The following is a 24585-nucleotide window of genomic DNA, read 5'->3' on the forward strand; positions in this document are numbered from 1 at the left end:
AACATTACATAACATTAAGTGTCCTCACACAGGAGGAGATTCTTTCAACACCCAGGATACCAAGCAACACGCCCCATCCACTCACATACACTGACAAAGTTGTCCTACCTTAATGCTGAGCGCTAAGCAGGAGCAGAAACTACACCTTTTATAGACTTTGGTGTGTCTCGGACAGGGGACAGAACCCATAGCCTTCCTCATAGGGGCGAGCGCTCAACAGAAGGCCAAAAGTGAGGTGGTGTCAAGGTAAGCGTTAGGAAGAATAAAGTCGGTTAGGAAGAAGAAAAACAATACGATCCTAAATTTAGTTGCCTTTTACGATCATGCAATAGGGGCAGCACGTACCATACATGACCATCCTCTTGACAGGCTAAATGTGACATTCAAATTACATAGACAAGATGGCATTTACAAGATAAGATATACATAATATATAAAGTTGTATTTGAGACAGAGAGTGAGGGAAGAGCGAGAAAGAGTAAGATGGGGCATGGAGAGAGCTATTTTATAACCAGTATGCTCCTCAAGGTGATAGTTTCACCTCCTAATATACTACTATTTACTATTTTTAATATACTATTATTTTAAAATCTACCCCTCCGATAAAGACGACAGAAGTTCTAAACCACTTTTCTTAACTTTCAACTTCTCAATGTGACATGTAACACATCCTAATATAAACAAATTAAAACGAAATTAAAACTCAGTTTATTTTTTATTTCAGGACTTTAAAGACACATGATGATTATGCATGAACAAATCTTAACATAAAGTAACATATCGTTTCTAAAAGAATATGTTTCAGCTTCCAGCAAAAAATCGTAACTGTGAGAAAAATAGAAGGGTCCTTGAAACTATATGGGTTACTCTCACTGCCATAATGTGGATATTACGATAGTGATAGTAACTCCTAAACATTGAAGAGATTAATTTTCAAATTTCTAGTCAATTTAATGCCATCAATATCCTGTCCGATATATTCATAGATATACTACAATTAAAACTTCAACTTGAATTTCTGACAAAATATCACGTTGTAATATATCATACAATGTGTCATTATAACTTGTAATCACATAGTAATACAACACACCAAACCCGCCCAAACCCACACGATTTACAATGAGCTCAATGCATGTAACATCACAACTATATAGAGATTCAAACCATTAACAACAGTTACTCTATTTTGAGACAGAGATCTCTGACTTAAATACTGTGTAGAGTTTTTTCGTTTTTGTTTTTTTATATAAACCTTTGTCAACAAATATGTCATTTCGTAAAAATTAAACTTTGGTTTTCATTAATAATGTAACTTGAAACAGATTGACAAAAACTAAAGAGTAGAAAGACTAACACGTATTAAAATCAAAACTATTTATAAACTTATTTACATACTTGGAATGTACAGCTAACTATACAGTAATGAGGTGATTTACCAAAAATAATCTACCGTGTTTTACCCAGTAAGCGTCCCGTCCCCTATTAGGGGCCACAAGTTCGCTTTCCATAAATATATACATGTAGTTTCTTCATTCTATTTCTTATACAAACTTATTTGTTTCTTACTTTGTACAATAACGTTTAACCACCCTGGGCATATGGGTACATTGGGCAAAAATATCGTAATTTTATTCCTAATTTAAAAAGTCTTGCTCATCATATTATGTTTGGTGCTGGAAAAGCAAAATGAAGTCTTTCATTAGGAAATGAGATTCATGACGAACAATGGACTCAACAAGGTCCTGGAAGTGCTTCATCTCAATTAATGTCGATATACTTTGTATTTCGTTTTTTATTTCAGTTTAAGAGTTTTAGTCAGCTCCCATGTTTTATAATTATAAAACAATATTGTCAATTAGCATTAATGATTACTTCAAAAGAAAAAAAAAATTCCATATTACAGCTAAAATTGAAGTGATACTTATATGGTACAAATTATTCCATATGTCTTACTGCAATTTTATTACACGCGGATGATGATGATAATAGCTTTTAAGGCAGAACTAGTGGCTCAATGATTACACTGGTGCTCAAATATACTATTCATTGTTTAAGTCTGAACACTTTTTTACGAAAATAATGCTGAATATATATAAAAAAATAATGTTTTCGTCCTGTTGAACATGATATGGCCTTGAAACTTATAAAAATAATTACAAGTACTTAATATCAGTTTGAGATCAAACCGTCATGGAAATCAACTTGTGGTACTTTTGCAACTGGGATTTTCTGTAAAATATTGTCAATAGTCACATACTTTATCCTATCTATATACAATGTACAAGATCGAGATTCAATGAGTTGCAAGAACATACATTCATGGTAAAGGAATTCAAACCTACAAATTACTATTCACAAAAGATATGACATTTGATATTTACAAGATATATAACTTGGCACTCTCCTATTGATGATGAATCATTCTTCTCTTCAGTGACCTTATCACAAAAAGGTTAAAATCACAATCATATCACAATTCTTTGACTACCAACCCTGAAGTTTACATCAATCTCCATCACTTTTCTAATGTTAGGCAATATGACTATCCAAACATTACAACATACTGTTAGGCAATATGACTATCCAAACATTACAACATACTGTTATAGTCACATTGTCATTTCCTAAGGATTAACTTCAATGATTATTTTGTTTGGAAAATTCAATGTAAAAACTAGGCAATATAAATAGACAGCAATACGTTTTTGAGATAAAATTCCCTATAAATAATCATATCAAAGTTAACCCTTACATTTCAATCCATAACACAATCTCTTTCTCACAATCCAGTCCTATTAATGGACTTTTTTCTCTTAAAACTATTAAGTTACCATTCCAGCCAATTTTGCAATGGTTGATGTTGTAGTGAATATTGTTTTGTTATCAAAGATGAAATTATTAAAAATTACTAAATTAATTAGGCTAACTTGGTAGGAACAATGGTGGTTTAGTAATCTGGCAATTAACTCTTGATATGGCCAATGGGGTGAATTACATGAGCATATTAACATGGAACAAAAGCTTTAACAACAATGTAACAATTTTAAATATGCAAATATTTACACGAGTGAACCATTGACTATAAAACATCAATATACATGTTCTGAGGTTGCGTGCTCAGTTACATGCATTACTGGTAACTGCTCATCAGTACCACAAGAACTTTGACATACATCATCTTTATTTTATATGCGCAGTACCACAAGAACTTTGACATAAATCATTGATAATTAGTGTACTCATTACCTCAAGAACTTTGATATAAATCACAGATGAATAATATGCTCTGTACCACACGGTCTTTTTGACATAAATAATCGATAATTAATTTACTCCGTACCATGTACATGAATTTTGACACAAATGAAATCATTGATAATAAATATGTCAAGTCTGTTCTCACTACTTCTGCATTTGGTACAATCTTATAACATGTTTTAATTAGATTTGTTTGTGTAATAAGCATAACCCTTTCCCCCCACACACATTAAAAAAAGATGGGGGCAATGTTTATGATTGTTTAAACATGCATCTTTCTCTTTCACAAAAAATTTCAACATGTATAACATGTATTTATTATTACAGTCATAAGTTACGTAAAGTAAAATGGATTTAGTAAGAATCAACCCTTTTGATTTCAATGAGACATTTTAAGAAGAAAACAATATCAACTTGTATTCATGCCTTTGGTGATATGAAAGAAAACAATATGATTAAGTTACAAACATATCAGATAAAATATTTCAAAATTAACAATAAACAATATCAACAGAACCCAGAGGAATCTCTCTGGTGTCCACCAGTCAATCCAACATCCCCCGATCAATATCTTTCCTATTTAAAACTCATTTCCTTGTGTCCCCCTTCTCTATTTGATCATTTTTAACATCAGGTATGGATGTAACAAACGTGTAAAAAGATTGAGTTACTTTCTGAGACACCAATATGGATAAGTTTTGATTAATGAATTGGAGTCACCAGAGAATAGTAACAAAAATGATCTGTTCTAATCTATCAGAGTTATTTCCCCTTGTTTCATTCTGCCAAAACACAAAGGGAAGTAACTCTGATTGATTTAAATGCTAACACTAACCTGGTATTAGATAATGGAGTTTACCTGATTAAATATATCACAGTAAATGTAATTTATTACTCTGAACAGGTATTTGTTCATTTTTATACAATTATGCTGTGTTATGTTCATCCTCTGGATCATGGGAGTAGATAAAAATGTGAACATCTTTGAAAAAAATAGCACTTTCTTGAAAATCACAGTATGTAATAGATCACATTATAAATGTACTAAAATATTCCTAAATCTGGATGTCCATATATGGTCATGGTTCGATCATAATGTCATATACACATTATACCAGTACCATAATACTGTACACATGTCCTAGTACAAGTTATTCTTGCTAGCATTCATAAATTTGTCTGTATCTGATAGGGGAGATAACTTGTACAAGACAATCCATTATGTAACTTATTATAATTACCTCCCCTTGTCAGAAGGTGCCATATAGTTGTTATAAACTGGTTTCACATTGTGCAGGAAATAGTCTATAATGTTGGGTAAAATGTGTCCTTGATTGTCATGTTTCTGTCTACATGTATATGTTTTCTGAACACAGTCTGACACAGAAATAAGAAATTATGATGACGATATATAATGTATCACTGCATGATGAATCGCAAACTTTAAGAAATTATAAGAGACTCCTATTATTAGAGTCGATCAGAGATTCTCAGATACTTAACCACTTTCCTTTACCTCAAGCTAGGAATTTCATGTAAGTAAACCTGATAGAAAAAATACCTGAGCACTCTATACATACAATGATAGGTTATAATATAGGTTATACACCTTTGTCTGTGAAAAATGCAAAATCCCAAATAAAGGTACAATTCTAAAACAAGTTTGTTACCAGAAAAGGCACTTGACGTTTAGTAATTAATGGAAACTTGGAAATTGTATTAACAATGCTTTTCTCAAGGGCTGCTCCATAGATTGGACAATTACTGAATTAGAGAGTTTAAAATAATATTTCAAATAAATCATCTTTGGCTTATATCATAAAAGCAAAACTGTATTATCTTTATCACTTGAATCTTTGTTAAGAAATATGTTTCAATATAAATTTATTTATACTTTTTAGGAAAAATATACTGTCTGACAATTAATATGTCTACAAGAAACATTCAAACAATAAAAACCAACATATTTTAACAAAGTATAACTTACTTATTTCTACAAAGTACTGAATCAAAGACAGTGAGTTATAACTAAAGATATGACATCATATTGATATAATATGTAGACCCCCCCCCTTAAGTCTTTTGTTAATATTGCTAACTTTTCCCCTCTAGAAACTGTCTGTTCTCCCAAAAGTAAATAGATTGTTCCTCCCAAGCCATAATATTCATACGAAAATCAGATCAATATTTAAGGCCTCTTTTAAGACAATAACCAAAGGGAAACAACTCTTTCAACAAAATTCCTGAATATCAATAAAAACTTTGGAAGGATATCTCCACTTAATCAAAGAAGCATGAAAAAAATTTGTATCAATCAAAGGGAATCACAATTATCTATATCAAATGCACCATAAATAAAACATTCCCCAATTGTTAGATGATTGATTGAAAACTGAGTGAGGAAATAGTTTGACAAGAAAAATACAATAATACTATAATGAATGCAATTGTCTTTTTTTTTACACTGTGAATGCTTAAAATATCATTTTTCAATGAAGATGATATTCACTTCAGGATTCAATTCACAGATTTTAACTATAATCAAACATTACCAATAATTACTTTGAAAAGTTAACTCCAGCATAGGTACGAATTAGGATGTCATTAATTCAAGAGTAAAACTTAAGTGGTTTTCTCTAATAAATGTGATGTTATGTTTACAAATATATATAATATGATCAATAAATACCTATCCACATGGGAAGATAACTCTGTAATATGCAAATACAGAATCATTCATCTTCTGGTCACATGAGACAATGTAGAGTATTACAAAATAGCTTTGTATGTAAAATATATAACTTTACTGAATAAGTCTTGATATTTTTTCTGAAAATTATTCTAAATAGTGTTATTTAAAAAAAACTGCAACGCATAAACTAATTATTTGTTGAATAATATAAAATTATTCATAGTTTCATACATGAACACACATGTCTAACATAGACAAATGTTATATATAATATCACTTAAGTAATGACTGCCCGAGTCACTTGATCTTGAGGCTGAAAAGACCCTCAAATAATGCTCTAACTTCAGACTGAATAGTCCATCCAAACCATGCTCAAACTTAGACAAAAGGGTACACTCAAGTCACACTTCGTCTTGAATAACCCCTTAACTTGAAACTTGAAAGCTGCATGGTCAGGATATGATAGTCAATCTCAAAAGTCTATATCGACATGCTGACTAAAATTATGTTTAGACTTGAGTTTAAATTGTCTTCTCAAATTACACTCAATATTGATGAGGCCAAGTGGTCAACTCAAAGTCAAGACCAAGTGGTTCACTCAAATTGAGGTTAATTGGTTCACTCAGAGTCACGGTTAAGTGGTTCACTCAGAGTCACGGTTAAGTGGTTCACTCAGAGTCACGGTTAAGTGGTTCACTCAGAGTCACGTTTAAGTGGTTCACTCAGAGTCACGGTTAAGTGGTTCTCTCAAAGTCAACTCAAGGCCAATTGTTCTTTCAGAGGCCAAGTTTTCCACTCACATTGACTCAACTTTCTGAAGGCCAAGGTGTCCACTCAAATCACACTCAATCGTACGAACAAGAAGTCACCTCAAATCACACCTGAACTTGAAGGAGATTGGTCCCTACCACTACTTTTTGATGATTCACTTTTTACAGTCTGGCGAATGCGCTTCAACATTCCTTCTTCAAACTCTGGATGGCGGCGGGCATGTTTGTTCAGATGGTCACTCCTCATAAACCTTTTCTCACAAAGAGGGCACTGGAATTTCTTCTCCCCTGCAATAATAATGCAATATCATGATAATAACAACCATGTGACGGTACGGTACACTCTTAAAAAATGTCCTCTTTCTGCCCTCTGCTAATTATTACTTGTAAAAATTAAAATGGATTAATATTTTTCTTTTAAAGGGTAACTGTACCATGAACTTAATTTCGAAGTCTAATTTTGATAAATTTCAATCTTGTCTGACAAAATATTACAATTCCCTTATAAAAATTTCATAGCATTTTCTCAAACTAGTGTAACCTTCACAGATAGAGACAGAGGACAATATCAGCCTCCTGTACAAGATGATAGCGGTAAACTGATGCTTCATCAGCTTTCATTCAAACCATCGAGTACCACAGGTGACTTTGCATGTTGTATTGTATAACATGCTCCTACAATGTGTGTGTTTGTGCAGCATAGGGCATAGCTGTTGATACCATCGGTTGACTGGTCAACTGTGTCTCACCTGTGTGTGTCCTTATATGGCGAGCAAGTTCGTCAGACCTGGCAAATCTTTTTTCACAGCCTGTCCAGCTGCATGGGAAAGGACGCTCACCTGTATAACAACGAAAACATGAAAACATCAGCAATCAACAGCTTCAAGTAATTATATATATATATATATAGAATCATTGTGATCATGATTACACAAATACATAAAATTTCAGGGTCATGATTACACAAATACATAAAATGTCAAGGTCATTTTAAGACGATGATTTCCAAATCAGCTAAACTCCAGTGTATAGGGTAGCACCTTTTGAGGCTATGTAACTGTAAAAATAACATGTATATATAGTATATATTGTAAATATATATTGATGGTCAAAGAAGTAATATCAACAGGATTTTCCAGATGACACAGGATCCCGTCAAACGTAAATCTCTAGGATACGAATTACTTCAAATGGTAAATATGGGATAAAGAAGTAAATTGAACCGTGTGGACTAAAAAATTGTCAAATTTTCAAGGTGATCTGCCCCTTTATCAAGACACACAAAACAAAGAGCTTACAATATGACACGAACTGTAAAACTGGCAATGAAATACAAGTGGCAGCCGAAGGCCGGATCTACCAAAAAGTAGTCATGCTGTTCGGAAGAAAGTTACAATATGAGCGGTGGCTGGAGAGCGTGCCACATGTGACGCCAAATGTGTGGCGAAATTTAAATTTGTAATGCTCATTTGTATAGGATGCAAATTAAGTCGCCTATCTCCATGGTGTGTGTGTGTGTGTGTGTGTGTGTGCATGAAGGTGCAAAGTCCTAATTTTAGTCGCCTTTTGCCGGGCAGCACATGCAAAGGACAAAAAAGCGTAGGAAAGAACAGGAAATGCTGGAAGTAGTTATTAGCAATTGAAAAACGAGTTATCAATCAATGTCAATTTGCAATATATATATCTAACGTTCGTTAATGCCCCTGGGATAGCGGGTCTGTAGATAGGTAGTCCAGAATCTCTCCACAATTACTTCTTTGTCCCATAAATATATTGTAATATTCAAAACATTTTCTTCAGTCTCAGGTTTTTGGGTTGACAATGAGCCAGACTATTTCAGATTACCGGGGTAAAATAATTTTGATTTAGCAGTTAAGTGAACTGAGGAGTTAATAATTTACTTGTGGTTATTCATAATTTATAAAGATCTTAATTTATTAGGCAAGTACATGATTGAGGCAAACAACAGTAGAATCACTTAATCAAATACATATATTACAATTTGCAATTTGTCTACATAACAAAGAAGCAAAATATCGCATAAATGTATTGTTCTACATTCCTTATGAAACATATGACGAGAAATAGTGACAATTCCACAACATTGTTAAGTATTTTGATTTATACAATTGAAATTTCAAATCGTTGATCAATACGATTAAGCAGGTACAACATGTACGCTGTGCCCTTACCCTAGTCAAATTCACGCACGTTAAACAAATGCAATACATAAACACTGAGGAGTTGATGAAATTATTTTTAGACAAGAACATGCATCTAATAATGTTAACATAACTGTAAGAGCGATTTGAGTAGTTCTAGACAAAAAAATTCTTTACTACACAGGCAAGGGTCAGGGTTCGGCATACAAGGCTATGTGTAATGGCGATTGAACTTTTCACGTACATTTGACTACATGGGACTTTTCTGACATATCACAGTTAAACAAACTAATCTAATTTCCCTTAGAACTAGTTTGTTTCTGAAATATGTGCAAGTTTAAATGTACTCTTAGACCGAATTGTCCCTTTGATATATTTCAATAACTTGTAAACTTAGGAAAATAAAAGAATTGAATTGAATAACAATTCATGGAGACATTGGAATTATATTTCATTCGCAACCATGACAATATAAGTAACACTACATGTAAATTAAAATCAGAGGTTTCCAACGTCCTGTAGGTGTAATGGTTAGTGCAGAGGGTTTAGTTTCTGTGTGTGAAGAGCTTTACGTACCGTGACGCTATATATAACGTTTCGGGGCACGAGTATTAAATTAAGGGTTTAGTTGTGGATACCAGAGTATTTATAACAGTGCTCCATTGACGATTGATACAGAAATTAATATACAATAAAGGCTAAAAGAACATTAAAATTTGTACATATATCGAAAAAAAACCCAGTTCTAATGGAAATTAGATCAGTTGGTTTTACTGTTATATGCAAGAAAAGCCCATGGTGGTGAAATGCGTGTTGAGTGTTCAAACTCACTCGCTGTCCGCCATTACACATTGTGGTCGAACTTCTTGTATGCCGAACCCTGTCCCTTGCTCGTATAGTAATGCTACTTTTGTCTAGAACTGCTCAAATCGCTCTGACAATAGTGTGTTTACCTTATTAGGTGAATTGGCTCGTCTAAAAAAAATCATTTTATCACCTCCCAGTGGTTATGTAGTTCATTTGTTAAACGTGCGTGACGTTGGCTCGGGTATAGATACAGCGAACATATTTTACCTGCTGAATCGTATTGATCAACTATTTATAATTACAACGGTATAGATTAAAATACTAAATAATGACGTGGAATTTGTCAATATTTTATGTTATATGTTTCATAAGAAATGTAGAACAATACATTTATGCCATATTTTGCTTCTTGGTTATGTAAAAGAATTAGCCTGAGTGAATTGTCCCTTGATACAGAAATTAATATACAATAAAATGACTACATGTATACAAAAACTTTTATTGGTTAATTTAATTATAAAAGGCAACACCTAGGACAGGCAAAAGGCAAAAATTCTAGTCGCAAAAGACTTAAATAACCATCGCACGTAAGACGATAAGTTTCCATCCAATTATACAACTTCAGCTGGCTATTATAACCATTACATGTATGTCAATCGAAAATAAATCAAAATAAAGTATATTATGACAATGTAATATATAACAGTTGTGAAAATAATCAAGCCATTTATCCTATAACCAGCTGACATCACATCACACCTACAGAATGTATGTCTCATTTGAATACAGCTGGTTAATATACATACAAAGAAGTGTGTGATGGGAGATTTACATCTGACCTATAAATAAATTTAAAGAAAAAACAACATAATATATACAACAGTTTAATAACTTAATCTTAGAAATATTAACTTAGATATACAATTTACAGTTATGGACTTTTGTTTACATAGGACATTTCAAAACAAAATGAATTAAAGCTTCAATAATATGCTGCAATAAAGATGAAGATTTCACCACGCCCTTCCAAACAACATGTGCTCACCTTAGGCCTAAAACCAAACAAAGAAACTCTTATTTAAATTAGGTCATATTTACCTGTGTGTGTCCGAAGATGTGCTTTGAGATGAGAACTTTTACCATACACCTTGCCACATCCTTTAAATGAACATTTATGTACTTTTTTGGAACCACCAGATCGTCCTTTATTGTAACTGTGATCTTCTGCGTTACAGTCAGTGGGCGTGGTACCATGCTTTGGGTGCTTTCGTTTTCGTAACGTGCTGGAGTCCAAGAAATTCTCGTCATTTGGAACTGATCTGTAATTATATGTCTGTAACTCATTGTTTATGTAATCATGGTCTATCGGCTCCTGTTTAAACTTACTTAGGTCCGTCAATATTCGCGCCAACATAACCAAAGAGTTAGAGTCTGTTGTAGTTACGTCGTTAGCTTCAAAGGAAGCCATTTTACAATCAGCTGGTCCAGACGAATCAACACATGGATTTGACATCGCCACCAAACACTGTGCAGCCAGATCTGTATCAGAATCCCTCAAAGTCACTTCTTGTAAAGCCATGATTCGTCTCTCTGATGAAGCTATCCTGTCGCCGTTATAAGACTATTGTTGACTAAAAATAGGACACACGGTATGTTTATACTTCCTTTGTTGTGTTTCACAACCAACACCAATAATACACAAAGTGCTACTGTGTGATGTCAGTAGCCAATAAACACACTATAAATTGAATGGTAATCATACTCTGACTTAAGTAATCACTCATCAAAAGTGTCGTCTGCCTCGATTGACACCCGAAAGCTCCATCGGTTTCATTGAACTGCGTTCAAAGCTGAGGTTAGGTGTGTTCTGACCGCGTGCAGTGGGCGTAACCCTTCACATAGGAAATGACGTCGCGCAAGGTGAAATCATGTACTCAGTTCCCAGAGACGACCCATTTTCTGGGTCTTGTGCTGGAGACCGAGTATTTCAAATCATTATAAATACCAATAAAGCCGTGTAAATTGTGATAAGGCTATGATCAAAATGTTTTTTTTTCTTCTGAGCATGTTAACACGTGTCATGTGAAACATTTTAAAGTGCCAAATTCAACGCTAATTTATGAAACTAATTCAAGACAAGTGACATATTCCACAACGTTTACATTAGTATTAATTTTCCATTTAATTCCTTGTTCATGGAGAGTGAACATACATAAACATTAATTTAATGCGGTTTCACCTCTTTGAAAAGTACCATTGCAAATATTCAAACGCATACGTAGTAACATTTTATCATGATTTATACATAATAATGAGAAATAGTTACTTTTCATGAATTATATGAGGCATTTTCACCCTACTTGTGCCGGAACACTTTGTGCATGTTTTTATAACAGTGTGTAACACTATCCGAGTTTGACGAAAAATTAAGCATATCGCGTTTAAAAACAAAATAAAGAAGCAGAGAAAATGGCAGTTGACACGCCCTGGTGAACCCCTGAATCTATTGAAACATAAAAAAAAAACCTAAATCAAGACTAATTTTAGCCGCTCAAGTGTGATAGCATCTCTTATGAATTAGTTAATCGGTCAATTTTTGACTAACATTTTACACAGCAATTTTACTTTAATCGTTGTCCGTTAAATTTGTCATTCCTTGATTATATATAACAGGTTAAATTTTACCCAACTTGCACATGTGCAATGCGTTTATTTCACATCTGTACTTGATATCGTTGTTTCCCCAATCTAATCATTTTCTTTTTATCTCGACAGGGCCCAGCTTCATGAATATTCCTATAACTTAAAATTCTATATAGGAAAGAATTAAGGATTTTAAGGAAAGCTTCTTAACTTATTTTTTCCCTTTTAAAACTTCATATAGAGCATTTTTACTATTAAAAATGTTCATGGAATTGCGCCCAGATCATCAATAAAATATCAAACTATATTGGCTGATTTTATATTGGGCATGTCTATTATTTGAAGTACCTGTACTAAATTACGTATTTTTTTATGAAAAGTTCATATGAAGGAAACATCAACGACGTATATATATATTGTTTATGCTTATAAACTTTGGAAACATTCTTCAATTCAAACTATATTTCTAGAACATCCCCTGTAGCCCTTCATTAATTTGTTAGTTACAGGTGAACGTATTTATAGCCAGCAGGGTTCGCCTGGTAAATACAGTCCGTGGAATGGAGGGTGGTTACCCGTTACAGCTAATTACAGGTGAGATACAAACACTGCTCATGTAGCACATGGCTTTTGTTTACTCTATCTTGAAACGAGCTCTGAAACTTTTAGGTTAAAACAAAAGATGTGCAGATAAATACCATTAGGAAACGGGTGTGTTTTAACCCTTATGACAAATATGTATATCAAAGACGTACATTTCTCGCTTATATAAATCCTTGGTATGTATATATCTTTTTAAACATGGCTTTTTGATTTTTTTTCCACACAATAAAAATAGTAGTTAGAGAAAACCTGTTTTGAATTTTCGTTTCTTACTGATTTGGAATGTTCACTCTTCAATGAATATATTGCAGTTAAATATCATTTCAAAATTATTTGGGGGTCTTAATTTAACAATTGATTAAAGATGTTCCAACGTCGACAGAGCATAAATGATATTCATCATTTGAACAATAATTAGTGTTTAATCGTGTATACTACATAAGTCTAATTAACACAAACAAATAATATAAAATAATTTATTTTACTTTTGGTCCATGGGCAATCAGTACTTCATTACATATAGGATATAGTGCAATGGAATTTTGTCGGGATGCAATTAATTATTTTTAATATTTTTAACTTAGGTAAAATTAGAAGCTCAAACTTTTCAATGGCGGTAATGGTGTAAAGTAAGTAACTTTTGAAACTGAAGAAAAATGCTTAATCGTCTGCTCCTGTTGTTGATAATGAAAAAAAAAAACCATTTGTCAGCAGTGGAGCATCTTTAACAGGAGTTGAACAGAGATCCAATCTCATTAATAATTTGCAAATAAATTTACAGTGTATTTTGATGAAGAAGATGAGATCTAACATTCCAGAGTTAAGCACTCCCAGTGTTAATCTTTGTAGGGGAAGAGGCTCTAACAGGTATCTGGACCCCCATGGTGTTAATTGGAAGAGACTGGCCAGGTGTTGTGACCTACACAGCTGATGACATATGGTCATCTACAGGTAAAGTGTACATGTTTTTATCAGGCAATGAATGATCTGATGATGGGATGTGACAGGAAGGTACATATACATGCAGTATCTAATAAGATGAAAGTTTGACAAGTGGAACAAATATAACCCACACAGTATACGTGTATTATAACTCGGGTACTAATGATCACCAGAGACATATAGATAGTATCTAAATATCCGATATCACTGATTCCTGCAGTGATAGCATTTCTAAAGTTACATGATTTTATCATTATAACTGCATGAATGTAACATGTTTTTTACATACACCAAGGATTTATAAGTGAGACTTATAAATCCTTGCACACACGATAAAGAATAATAATATCATATAAATATACAACAAATCCAATGAAAACAGTTCAATAATTCAACTTAATTTATTTAAAGAAAATATGGACATATGATTTTGTTTTGACAAAACAATAAACTGTATATTATTGACCAATTACATGTATAAAAATCAGACCAAACAGGAATTATACTGGCATTAAGACTGTATACCGCTGATGTATAAACAAGTGTATATGTAAATATGGTAGGTGAAAATCACAGATGGACCCGCCAATCACCTGCTTACATACTAGGAGTCATACATTAATATCTATCAATTAGTGCTTTGCACTTTATTCCTAGTTTGCCAAATTACACCTATTAAATGATGAATTGTAGGTAACAACTGTTAAATAAATAAATAAATTATGCTCATGGGTACCTTTTAGATATTTAGAAAAATAACACAAAATTTCTGGTTTTCCTTTAACAAGGACATCCTTGTCACATAGAGTCTGCTAAACCAGAGATTTAAATAGTATACTACTATAATATACCATTACCCTCAGTATATCAATTTAAAAGATCAAAGATATAGCAAAGAAGATAAGTTAAAATTGAACTCTAGTAGACGAAAAAAAAAATAGACAAGAATAAATGGATTAACCAATGATGTAGATGAAATATCATTTATAACTCCATGGATCGACAACTCATTATTATTTTAAGAATGTGTATGTCAATTATTATACATGATAGAATTCTGAATCCTAGAAGGTGTAAAGTAAAATATCTTTGTTTTTTCCCCCAATATCTTTTATATGATTCAATACAATTACATATTTTTCTAAGAGAACCTCTCTGGGTAGTAATTTTAGATTTTAATAACTATTGACTACAACCTCAATGACGCCAACATTTATAATTATACAGCAAATTCACTGACAGGGTCATATACATTTGATGTCAGGCAATCAAGTCATATGCAAATGTAATCAATCATATCATGTATATATACTCATATCACAACTTTTGTAAATATTACTTGTAACTTTACTATGTAAGGCATTACTGGCTGTATACCCAGAGATTTTTGATAGACTCCAGTCCCCTGAGGGAGAAGAATAGGCTGGAAGCCCTGACTGAGGTGGTAGCCTTTAATGAGGCCAAGCAGCTCAGACAGGCTTTAGACTATTAGAGCTTTACCAAAGCATCAGGACGATGTAATATTAAAATCATAAATTGCCATATTCGACCCAATAAGAACTCAGAGCACTGGGGACCGAGGGGCACTTATTGAGTTGACTACAGAAGGTCTATATATTCAGTGCATCTGAACACAGGTACTTACTGTATACTAAAGACAGCTAGCTTAGTTATTGTGAAAACACAAAGGTCAAAATTCTATGCAGTAAATATAATTGATAATTGATAGGAATTACCAAGATTTCTATAAACATTAAAATATCAATGATCTACATTGTAAAATGTTGATTTATTGCAAAAACAGAAAATTAGATTGCACACAAATTGATCATGATCACTAGTCATTGATAGACTGTTCCTAAAAACTTAAATCTTGTTTTTACGTCTACAAAGTACTTGGAATGTCCATCTTGTTAAAGCTTAGCTTTAGTTGCACATGTAGTTTGACAACCCTGTTCATTCATATACACATATATCACAGAGGCCTTGCCACTTATATCGCAAAAACCATGCCACTGTTTAGTATTTGATGATGATACAATGTGTGCAAAAGACTAGGAAAACAATTGTTATGAATGAAAGGGTATAAATAAAACGGATTATTGCTTTCTAATGCTTGATTGGTGTGTGACATTTCTGACTGAACAAAATAGGGATTTTATAATTAACATTTTGCCAAGTAAATATAGCCAGTAAAACATATAAGGAAATTTCAATTCAGACAAATTTTTAAAAAATCTTGAAAATAAAGATGTGTTAGTTATAAAATGTATGGAAGTACCAATTCATTAAAGACGAATTACAAGTTGGAGCTATATACAGAAAATATACATTCAACATGAAGGGAAATAACTCATGCAAAATTCAAGGTAGAAGTAGAATCATAATGTGTATCAAATGATATCAGTTGAAACAAAAGGAGGTTTTATTCAAGACAAGAAGTAAACAGTCCGATGAAAATAACAAAAAGCAGTGAATGTAGCAAATGGAATATTACATTCAAGTCTGTCCCATATTCTTAGTTTGATCTATCTTTAGAAAACACTTATTGTATTTTTTAAACATGACATCAAGTTTCTCACAAATAAGAGTATCGATCGGATCAGAACGATATTATCAATAACTTAATAGTCTTCACGATATCAATATACTAAGCACTTTAACAGTAATACATGTATCATTTCTTAAATCAACCAATACTCTGTAGTGTTTTCATCCAAAAATAACTGTAAAGAAATCCTCAAAAGCAGCAGTGGGTAATCACATTAACTGAACAAAGTTTTTGGTTCCATCGAAAATTGTTATATTTTTGGATCACTCAAAACAAAAACAAGTTTAGGATAAATTAGGTTTAAAAATTGGATATCAGTTGAAACAAAGAAAAACATAAATAAAGCTACAAACACTTGGTGACAAATAAATGTGGTCATTCCAAATGTATCTTCATTTCAAACGGGTAGACATCAAAGTCATCATTTTTCTGTCGGAAGAGCTGTGTATGTTGCCAAGCAACATCCCCCTTCCCCCCACTGAGGTTTGCTGTCAAGGTCATGCTGTCAACACCATTCAGTTCACTGACAGACTTCAGGTCATCCGTACCTGTGATAAAGAAACAGGAAAAATGTGATAGATTTTTGTATGAGGAGTTTACCATGAAAAAAGTTCCATTTATTGAACAACATTATGAGGGCTATCTTTCCACATTTGAACCAAATGAATCAAAATTTTTAATCTTCATTACATAAAAGAGATTACAAAACCTCACATTTCATATACACTTACATGTATAGACCACATTTACAATATTATAGAGGTTAACTTAATAAATCCAGTAATATTAAATTAATATTAAATTAAATATGACTTTGACAAAATTCAGACAGGCAATGTTGTACACAACGCAATGTTTCAAAAACGTCATATCATGCTATACCTCTAACATTGTTGGAGTAAGCAATTAACATGACATTGAAAAAACAATTAAAACTAATTTTTTTATTAATTTAATAAAAATGGATGTAATTCACTACTAGTGGGTGTCCTGCATTTTCATTTTACAAATAGAAGGAAAAATGACTAACTAGTGAAGTTATAGTGTAGAATTATTTTACATGTGGTACGCAAGTATATATATAGTTATGAGGTAACAGGTTAGTGTTTTCTTAACTTAGAATCTTACCTCTAAGGATAGCACACTTATCATCACTACACAGCCTCCAGGATACAACACCATTTTCATAAGTCACACTCTTGACACAGATTTCAATGTTTTTGACCTTTAACCCTGAAAAGTTTAATAGCATTTTACAGGAATGTGACGATGATATTAATTTGGTGATGAATCATGGTTGAATTTCATGTTATTAAGATTTTTAGAAACTTGCAAACAGAAATTCTTCTTGAAAAAGATTTCTGGTAATTTTAAATAATTGATCTTCTTAACCTTTCTTTTCATATCAGGGAAATAAAGGTATTAAGGAAAGTATAAAGTTCTGTTAATATTTGTTAAATTTGTCAGTGTTGATACAGTTAACGGCTGCAGCAGGACAGTAAAGATATTTTGAATGCTACTACAACACAACAGCTTACAATACCTTTGAGGTCAAACTTCCAGGATAAGGCAGCTATGGGGGAGCCCTCAGTCCGGGCAAGGTACACCATTTTCCAGTCATGTTCCTCTTTACGGAACACATTGGTACACTTGGATAAACAGGACACAAATCCGGACATTTTTTCATTCCCATTGGACACTCGAGTGTACTCATCTTTGGCACAGTTATATCTGTCGTGATATCAAAAATTACACTGTGATTATTGAGGTCACCTGAAGTGAACTATGTCTATGAGACTTTGACTCTATGACTGAAGTTATATAATTAGTATATAGTTTAATAAGCAAATTTTTGGAAAATTATTGTCCATACCCCACTTTCAGGACATATTGTAGGTAAACATTATTGAGGTTAGGTTTAACCTTAGTTGAAACATAAACTGAAGTCTTATTCGGAAGTAAGACATTTAACTTTGTTACCAAGTTTGAAGAAAATCGTTAATATTTATTACAGTTATTGTATGGAAGTGGTAGAAAACGATTTTTTTTTTATTAAATCAAAGGGCCATAACTCTGCTTATCAAGATCTGCCAAAATTGGCCATCAAACTTGGCTAAGCCCTTAAGGCATTTAAGTTTTAACATTTGTTAGTTATTACACAGAAACTGCAGAAAATGACATTTGTAGTAAATTAAAGGACCATAACTCTGGTAAATAACATCCGCTGAAAGAGTTGAACCAACCTGGTCAGGCACTTAAGGCGTTCAACCTTGTTATCCAGTTTGAAGAAAATCAGTTAATATTTATTACAGTTATTGTACGGAAGTGGCAGACACTGACTTTTTTATTTAAGCAAAGGGCCATAACTCAGCTAAATAAGGTCATTGAAAGTTGTGATTGAACTTGCCTGAGTCCTTAAGGCATTTAACCTTGTTACTAAGTTTGAAGAAAATTGGTTTTCATTTGTTACACTTATTGCACGGAAATGGGAGAAAATGACATATTAATAATTCAAAGGACCATAAATCAGTTAAATAAGGTCCATAAACAGTCGTGGTCGAACTTGGCTGAGCCCATAAGGTATGTAACCTTGTCACCAAGTTTGAAGAAAATCGGTTTACATTTGTTAGTTATTGCACTGAAACGAAGTGTTACGGATAGATGGACAGACAGATGGACAAACCCAAATAATATCTCCCGTTTCGGAGAAAGCGGGAGGTAATAAAGAATAGTAAGGTGATAAAGCTGAACTGTCGTCCTAACTTGCCCCCCCCCCCCCCCCCCCCCACCATCGGAAATAGAACTAAACTATTTATGACTTTACTTACCTGACATGTAATATCTTGTTTTGTTTCTCGCTATCTGTAGGCGTGAAGACAAACGGCTCACTGCTCGCCTGTGATGGACTCCCTGTTTCTCCACGGGCTAACCTCCACGCCAGTGAGCCAGTGGTTCGTCCAGACAGATCATTATCATTTTTCTTCTGGGTAATGAACTCCACAACCTCAACTATACATCTCCTCTCCATCTCTTTCCTCCTTTCTTCTGGCACTACTTTGTTTTTTTCATTCCACAGACGGAAGCAGACTTGCCCTAACCAGTTTTCACGCACTTCCTGTCTACGACTCATCATTTCTTTGAAGTTAGAGCTGTATCTCCAGCTAACGTCCTGGACCTCGTCCTTAGAGAAAGCCAACACATAGGTCAGTTTCTTTCCCCATCCACATTCATACAGCAGTGGTTTATCACAAGCGTTTTCACAAGGATCACAGTGTAGCCATCGTCTCTGACTGGTTGAGTATACTTCAGTCCAAACATGGTCAGTCCAGTCGAGGACATATCTCGCCTCAAAACCCACCGCCCTACAGCACATTGTGAAGCAATTGGCCCATTCCCCACACCGACCCCTTCTTGTATCTAAAAGTCTACCAGGGTCATTGTAGCGAGGAAAGCGCACATATCTATTGCACTTATCACACCTGTAGTTTTCTACACGTGAAGCTCCCCACCGCAAGTCCTCCTGAGTTGGTTCTGCCATCCCTACACCGCGGGTTTTACCCTGGCACATATCACAGTCTGGAGCATCTACCCACTTAAAAAAGGAGTTCTTGAACCAGGCCAGGAGAGACAAAAGAAAGCAGTCCTGAAGACCAATTGAGGATGAATCTTTATCAGCTGCCTGTATAGCACTATATCTGCTTTGTGCCTCTTTGTTTAATTCTTCCATCGGAATAATTGATTTTGCCTTCAATTGAAAATCCCTCCTTTCATAGCTCAGTACATGTACCAAACTTGATTCAATCTTCTTAAAAAAGAGTCTTTCTGCTTGCTGAAATAAAGAAATATTCAAATGACATTCATTCTCATTTACAAAACTAAGAATCATAACTATGATTATATATATAAGGGACCAGGTTCAATGGGTGGCTGCAGCATGACTGCTTGAATTTTGTGACAGATTAACATTAGCCCTCCATATGTAGCTATAGGCCTATGGCTTATTCAAAATTGAAAGCATATATTGGTCACTCAGTTTCATATCAGGTAGCACCTGACTAGCGCCAGTTGTTATATTTAGGCAAATGCATAATGAACTATTTAAAGTAAATAATTTTCTGATTAGTACACAGCCAGCTCAATATTACGATCAATGCAAGACTAAAATACAGAACAAAATCCAAAGAAAAGCTCATGATGACATATATATTTATAACAATCAACATTTTGTCAATAAAACAATATTGAATTGATATAATTCAAGAGCAATTTTAAACAAAACAATATACCTGCATTTGTTGACGTGACCTTTGGGGCACCTGTCTCACTGCAGGAGCTGACGGTTGTTGGACTGCTGGTGTTGCCTGTCCTGTTGATGGTCCTCCAATGGAAGACCTAACCAGTTTTATAGCAGTGTGTAGCTCATTCCTCACCTGGATCAAAGTGAGGGTCGGTGGGATGTTGGTAGGGAACGTCAGAAATTCACCATCCTGTTTACACATTAACATAAATTATATGAAATGACCTGCTTCCAATCCAAATATTATATGAAAGGATCATGATCAAATACAAAAGAACATTCAAATGAGCATACAGTACTGTATAACCCAATATCCCAACATATGTCCCATTAGCCTCTTGCTCATGAGGAAGGGAGATCACATAAGACATTTAAGAATTTAAAATTAACATCAATTGATTGAAGGTATAAAGAGTTTTTTTTTAATGTTGCGGGTTTTAATTGTACACAGTGATATGGTCGCCTTCTTGTTTTGCATTAGGGTGAATTTCCCTTAAGCACAATCTGTAAAGCAGTATGTCTGGGGTCACAGAATCTAGCCTGGCTGGCGGCACACAACACTATACACTCACTGTTGCAATTTAACACACAATGTAATAGGAGAGGATAGAAAATGTAGCAACCAGACAAGGATTCGAACCGGGGACACTCTGAACACTAGCCGCATGCTCTACCACCTGAGCTACCTGGTCACCGATGATCGACCCAGTCCAATCCCCCTACTCTCCTCCCTCCTTTCTCTTAGTCTATACAGTGTATATGAGACCCTTCCATTCCAAATACCACCACTGTGGGTTATTTAGTTGGGCGCCAATTTTGTAACAGGAGAGGAGAAAATGTAGCTATCAGACTGGGATTCGAACCCGGGACCCTCCGAGCACTAGCCGAGTGCTCTACCAATTGAGCTACCTGGTCACCAATGATCGTCCCAGTCCAATATCCCGCTACGTATACACACAATAAAGAATACAGTACTAGTATTGCAAAAGTGAAAATACCATTACTGTTTCTTCAGCATATCTGACACTGTTGACTTTGAGTAAAGGTCAAGGTAAAATCATACGAATAATTTCCCACAGGTTGCTACTTTTTCAGTAAATGTTAATACAAAATTAGTAAGAGTTATCTCCCTTAACACACGTTCATGATTTTGAGTGGTCCTACCACTTAACAGAAATATATTATTTAAAGATAATATGCTTGCAATTACGTAGAAACAATACAAACTTATATTTCTAAGTTGAATTGTAACGGATCCGTGACATTACCTCTATAAAACCCATCTCAAACAAACATTCCAAGGCCCCAGAAACCGGCAATAACTTGTTTTCTATTATGGGGTTCGCAAGTCGAATTTTTCTATATTTTGGCTCATTCGGATGATTGATTATGTTGTCAGCGAATTTCAGAAGAATTTCCGATGCTGTGAGGAAGTCTTCTTTCCCATTGTCAGCGATTAGTTGTTTGACAGTGCTGTGAATCCCTGCCATCGTGGAGCCGGAAGTTTATATTGGTTTCGGTAGCTTACATATATCGGAATACAGTTCACTTATCATAACGGAACGCAAACGCACTAGCTAACCTTCTCTTACAGCACCCATGCCGTTGTAATTTATCATGGATTATAATTTATGTTTTTGAATTTGCTTCATCTGATTAATAGAGATCATGTTTCTCCAAAGACTGGGACATGGTTTTTTTCAAGAACGTTGCTTGGAGCAGCAACATCTACAGTCTCTATATGTGTTTCTCTATATATGTCTAAAGGGGTGACAATAATGTCTAATTCAAAATTTCCGGGTCCTCAAAGGTACAAACACGGTATGGCGACTAATAAAAACAAAACAGATACGTACATCCCAGCTACACAATCGATACTTTGACAAAAGTAAACACATTCATACTTGCAAATTCCGATTTTGAAATTGTTTCTTATTGTTTCCGAAGTTACAGACGTTAATATTTTTGTATTTACAATTGTTTATTGCTAAATATATTTGTGTAGATTTAGCGTTGAAGCCAGCTTGCCAAGCGGTGTCGGGCCGTCACCGTTTTTTCTTCACAGAAAGAAATCCATGTTGTGAAAAAGTTATGAATAGATAATTGATTTTATTGTGTTACGTTTCTGTTATACATGAAAAAGCTGTTCAAATACTATTAAATATAACGAAATGTGAACAAACATCAACAACTATCGGATTGTCGTACTATTTATTACAATAAAATGTAAACAAACATCGAAGCGGCCGTGTTCCACCATGTTAATGTGTACAGATATACAGAGTTGTACCTTTGAGCGCCCGGAATTACCTTTGTGTGACGTCATCGCCATCTTTTCTGAAATCTCCTATAATGTATAATTCAAAATTTACTCGGGCAAGTTTAATAAACTTATGCAAATATTATTTCAAACTCTTTTTAGAAATCAATGAAAAATACGTTTTCAAGTGTAACTAAATGCAGGTAATCTCCTTTTTCTGAATCAATAAATCAATTATTGTACGATAATAATGATTATATGGTTTAAAAAAATATTATGATTATACAGTGAGTTTTGTGTCCCAAATGTAATCAGCAGTTATCAACATACATGTATATATATATGTTGTTTTGTCCATACGACATTAGGATGCATATGGTTACATGTAAGACTCGATGTGACCGTCTTCAATCTCATTTCATTTAGTATTTTTTACATAAGTGACTTCTAAAAAGACTAATGATAACCAAGGACGTATATGAGAATCCAGTCACGAATCCTTCTCACTTATAAATCCTTGTGATAACGTATTATTACCATGTTTAAAAACCGTCATACATGTGTGTTTTTGTCGGCTTCGATAGATAATTTAAATCAACAGGTCAAAATTTTTGACAAAATTAATTTAAACATTTATGTTCCCTTTTTTTCTACTTATTTTCTAACCATTTTTATCGGTTATCACCATAGTAACTATTTTGTAGCCCTGGAGAACTCCTGTGTCAATACAGGATACTGTTACATTAGAATAAAACCTGTTTTTTTTCTGATAAAATTGAGATATGATTTGAAAAAAAAAATCACCTGGAACCCAAAATACATTGTTCTTGATAATCTGCAATCATATATGTAGCTCCTTATTAATTCTTAGGATTTACAATGTATATAGTTTTATGTATATCAAAGCACTGATTAACTTTAATTAATAATTTTCTACATTATATGTATATTGCAAGAATTATTTTCCAAAACCCACCTATGTTACCTATGATACTGAAATACACGCAAATCTCAGGTGACTTTAGAGGTGAAAATAAAGACAGCTTATATTGTTTCCTTAAACACCACCTACCTATTGTTGATAAATATGTTGGCGTTCAGAGAACACCCCCATACGATAAGGGAATAAACCACCCGAAGTATATAAATTTATGTCAAAGTTTGTGATCAGAAGCCGAAATATCTAATAATAGAATTGTCAATTTTCACCGCAAATGCTTGAAATATGAAATCCATATTCCTGCATGATTTCATGATACACTAAGAACATTTCATTGAAACTATTTTAATTTTATTTTTATTTTAGTAATGCGTTAAAACGTTTATCGGTTATCACCATAGTAACTTGACCTACATGTAGTATAATATTTCTCATTCATTTGTAAAATATCTATTGAACACTTTTATATTTTGGTTTATGAACTTCGATAAAATGTCGATATGGTAAAATGTTAATTTGGAAAATTTTCGTCAATTTTTTTTTACAAGAACTTGATTAGATCGATTTGATGTTTTTCCTGTCTCTGTCTATGTTTTTGTATATGTCAGTACCACACCTAAGTTGTTTTTAGAAAGGAGATGTGATTGTTAGAAAGGA

The 24585-nt window shown here is 33.7% G+C and overlaps 2 protein-coding genes and 1 long non-coding RNA gene across 3 annotated transcripts; 1 reads left to right on the forward strand and 2 right to left on the reverse strand.

Moving 5' to 3' along the window:
* Positions 1-696: 696 nt before the first annotated feature.
* On the reverse strand, positions 697-11271 carry LOC138333203 (Krueppel-like factor 9). The gene is made up of 4 exons (XM_069281415.1): positions 10791-11271; positions 7473-7562; positions 2564-7011; positions 697-2526 (listed from the first exon to the last, which is right to left on the reverse strand). Exons 1-3 carry the CDS (start codon positions 11269-11271, stop codon positions 6824-6826), a joined length of 759 nt encoding a protein of 252 aa, XP_069137516.1. The 3' UTR covers positions 697-2526; positions 2564-6823.
* LOC138333204 (uncharacterized) lies at positions 11212-13889 on the forward strand. Its single transcript, XR_011209964.1, has 3 exons — positions 11212-11341; positions 12839-12929; positions 13788-13889. It is a non-coding gene; the product is annotated as an uncharacterized lncRNA (long non-coding RNA).
* Positions 13890-16281: 2392 nt separating this feature from the next.
* Positions 16282-22244, reverse strand: LOC138333200 (peptide-N(4)-(N-acetyl-beta-glucosaminyl)asparagine amidase-like). Its single transcript, XM_069281410.1, has 6 exons — positions 21997-22244; positions 20718-20918; positions 19260-20260; positions 17975-18162; positions 17560-17664; positions 16282-16979 (listed from the first exon to the last, which is right to left on the reverse strand). Exons 1-6 carry the CDS (start codon positions 22216-22218, stop codon positions 16807-16809), a joined length of 1890 nt encoding a protein of 629 aa, XP_069137511.1. The 5' UTR covers positions 22219-22244; the 3' UTR covers positions 16282-16806.
* Positions 22245-24585: the final 2341 nt, after the last annotated feature.

Source organism: Argopecten irradians, chromosome 10, assembly GCF_041381155.1.
Source record: "Argopecten irradians isolate NY chromosome 10, Ai_NY, whole genome shotgun sequence".
Classification (NCBI taxonomy): domain Eukaryota; kingdom Metazoa; phylum Mollusca; class Bivalvia; order Pectinida; family Pectinidae; genus Argopecten; species Argopecten irradians.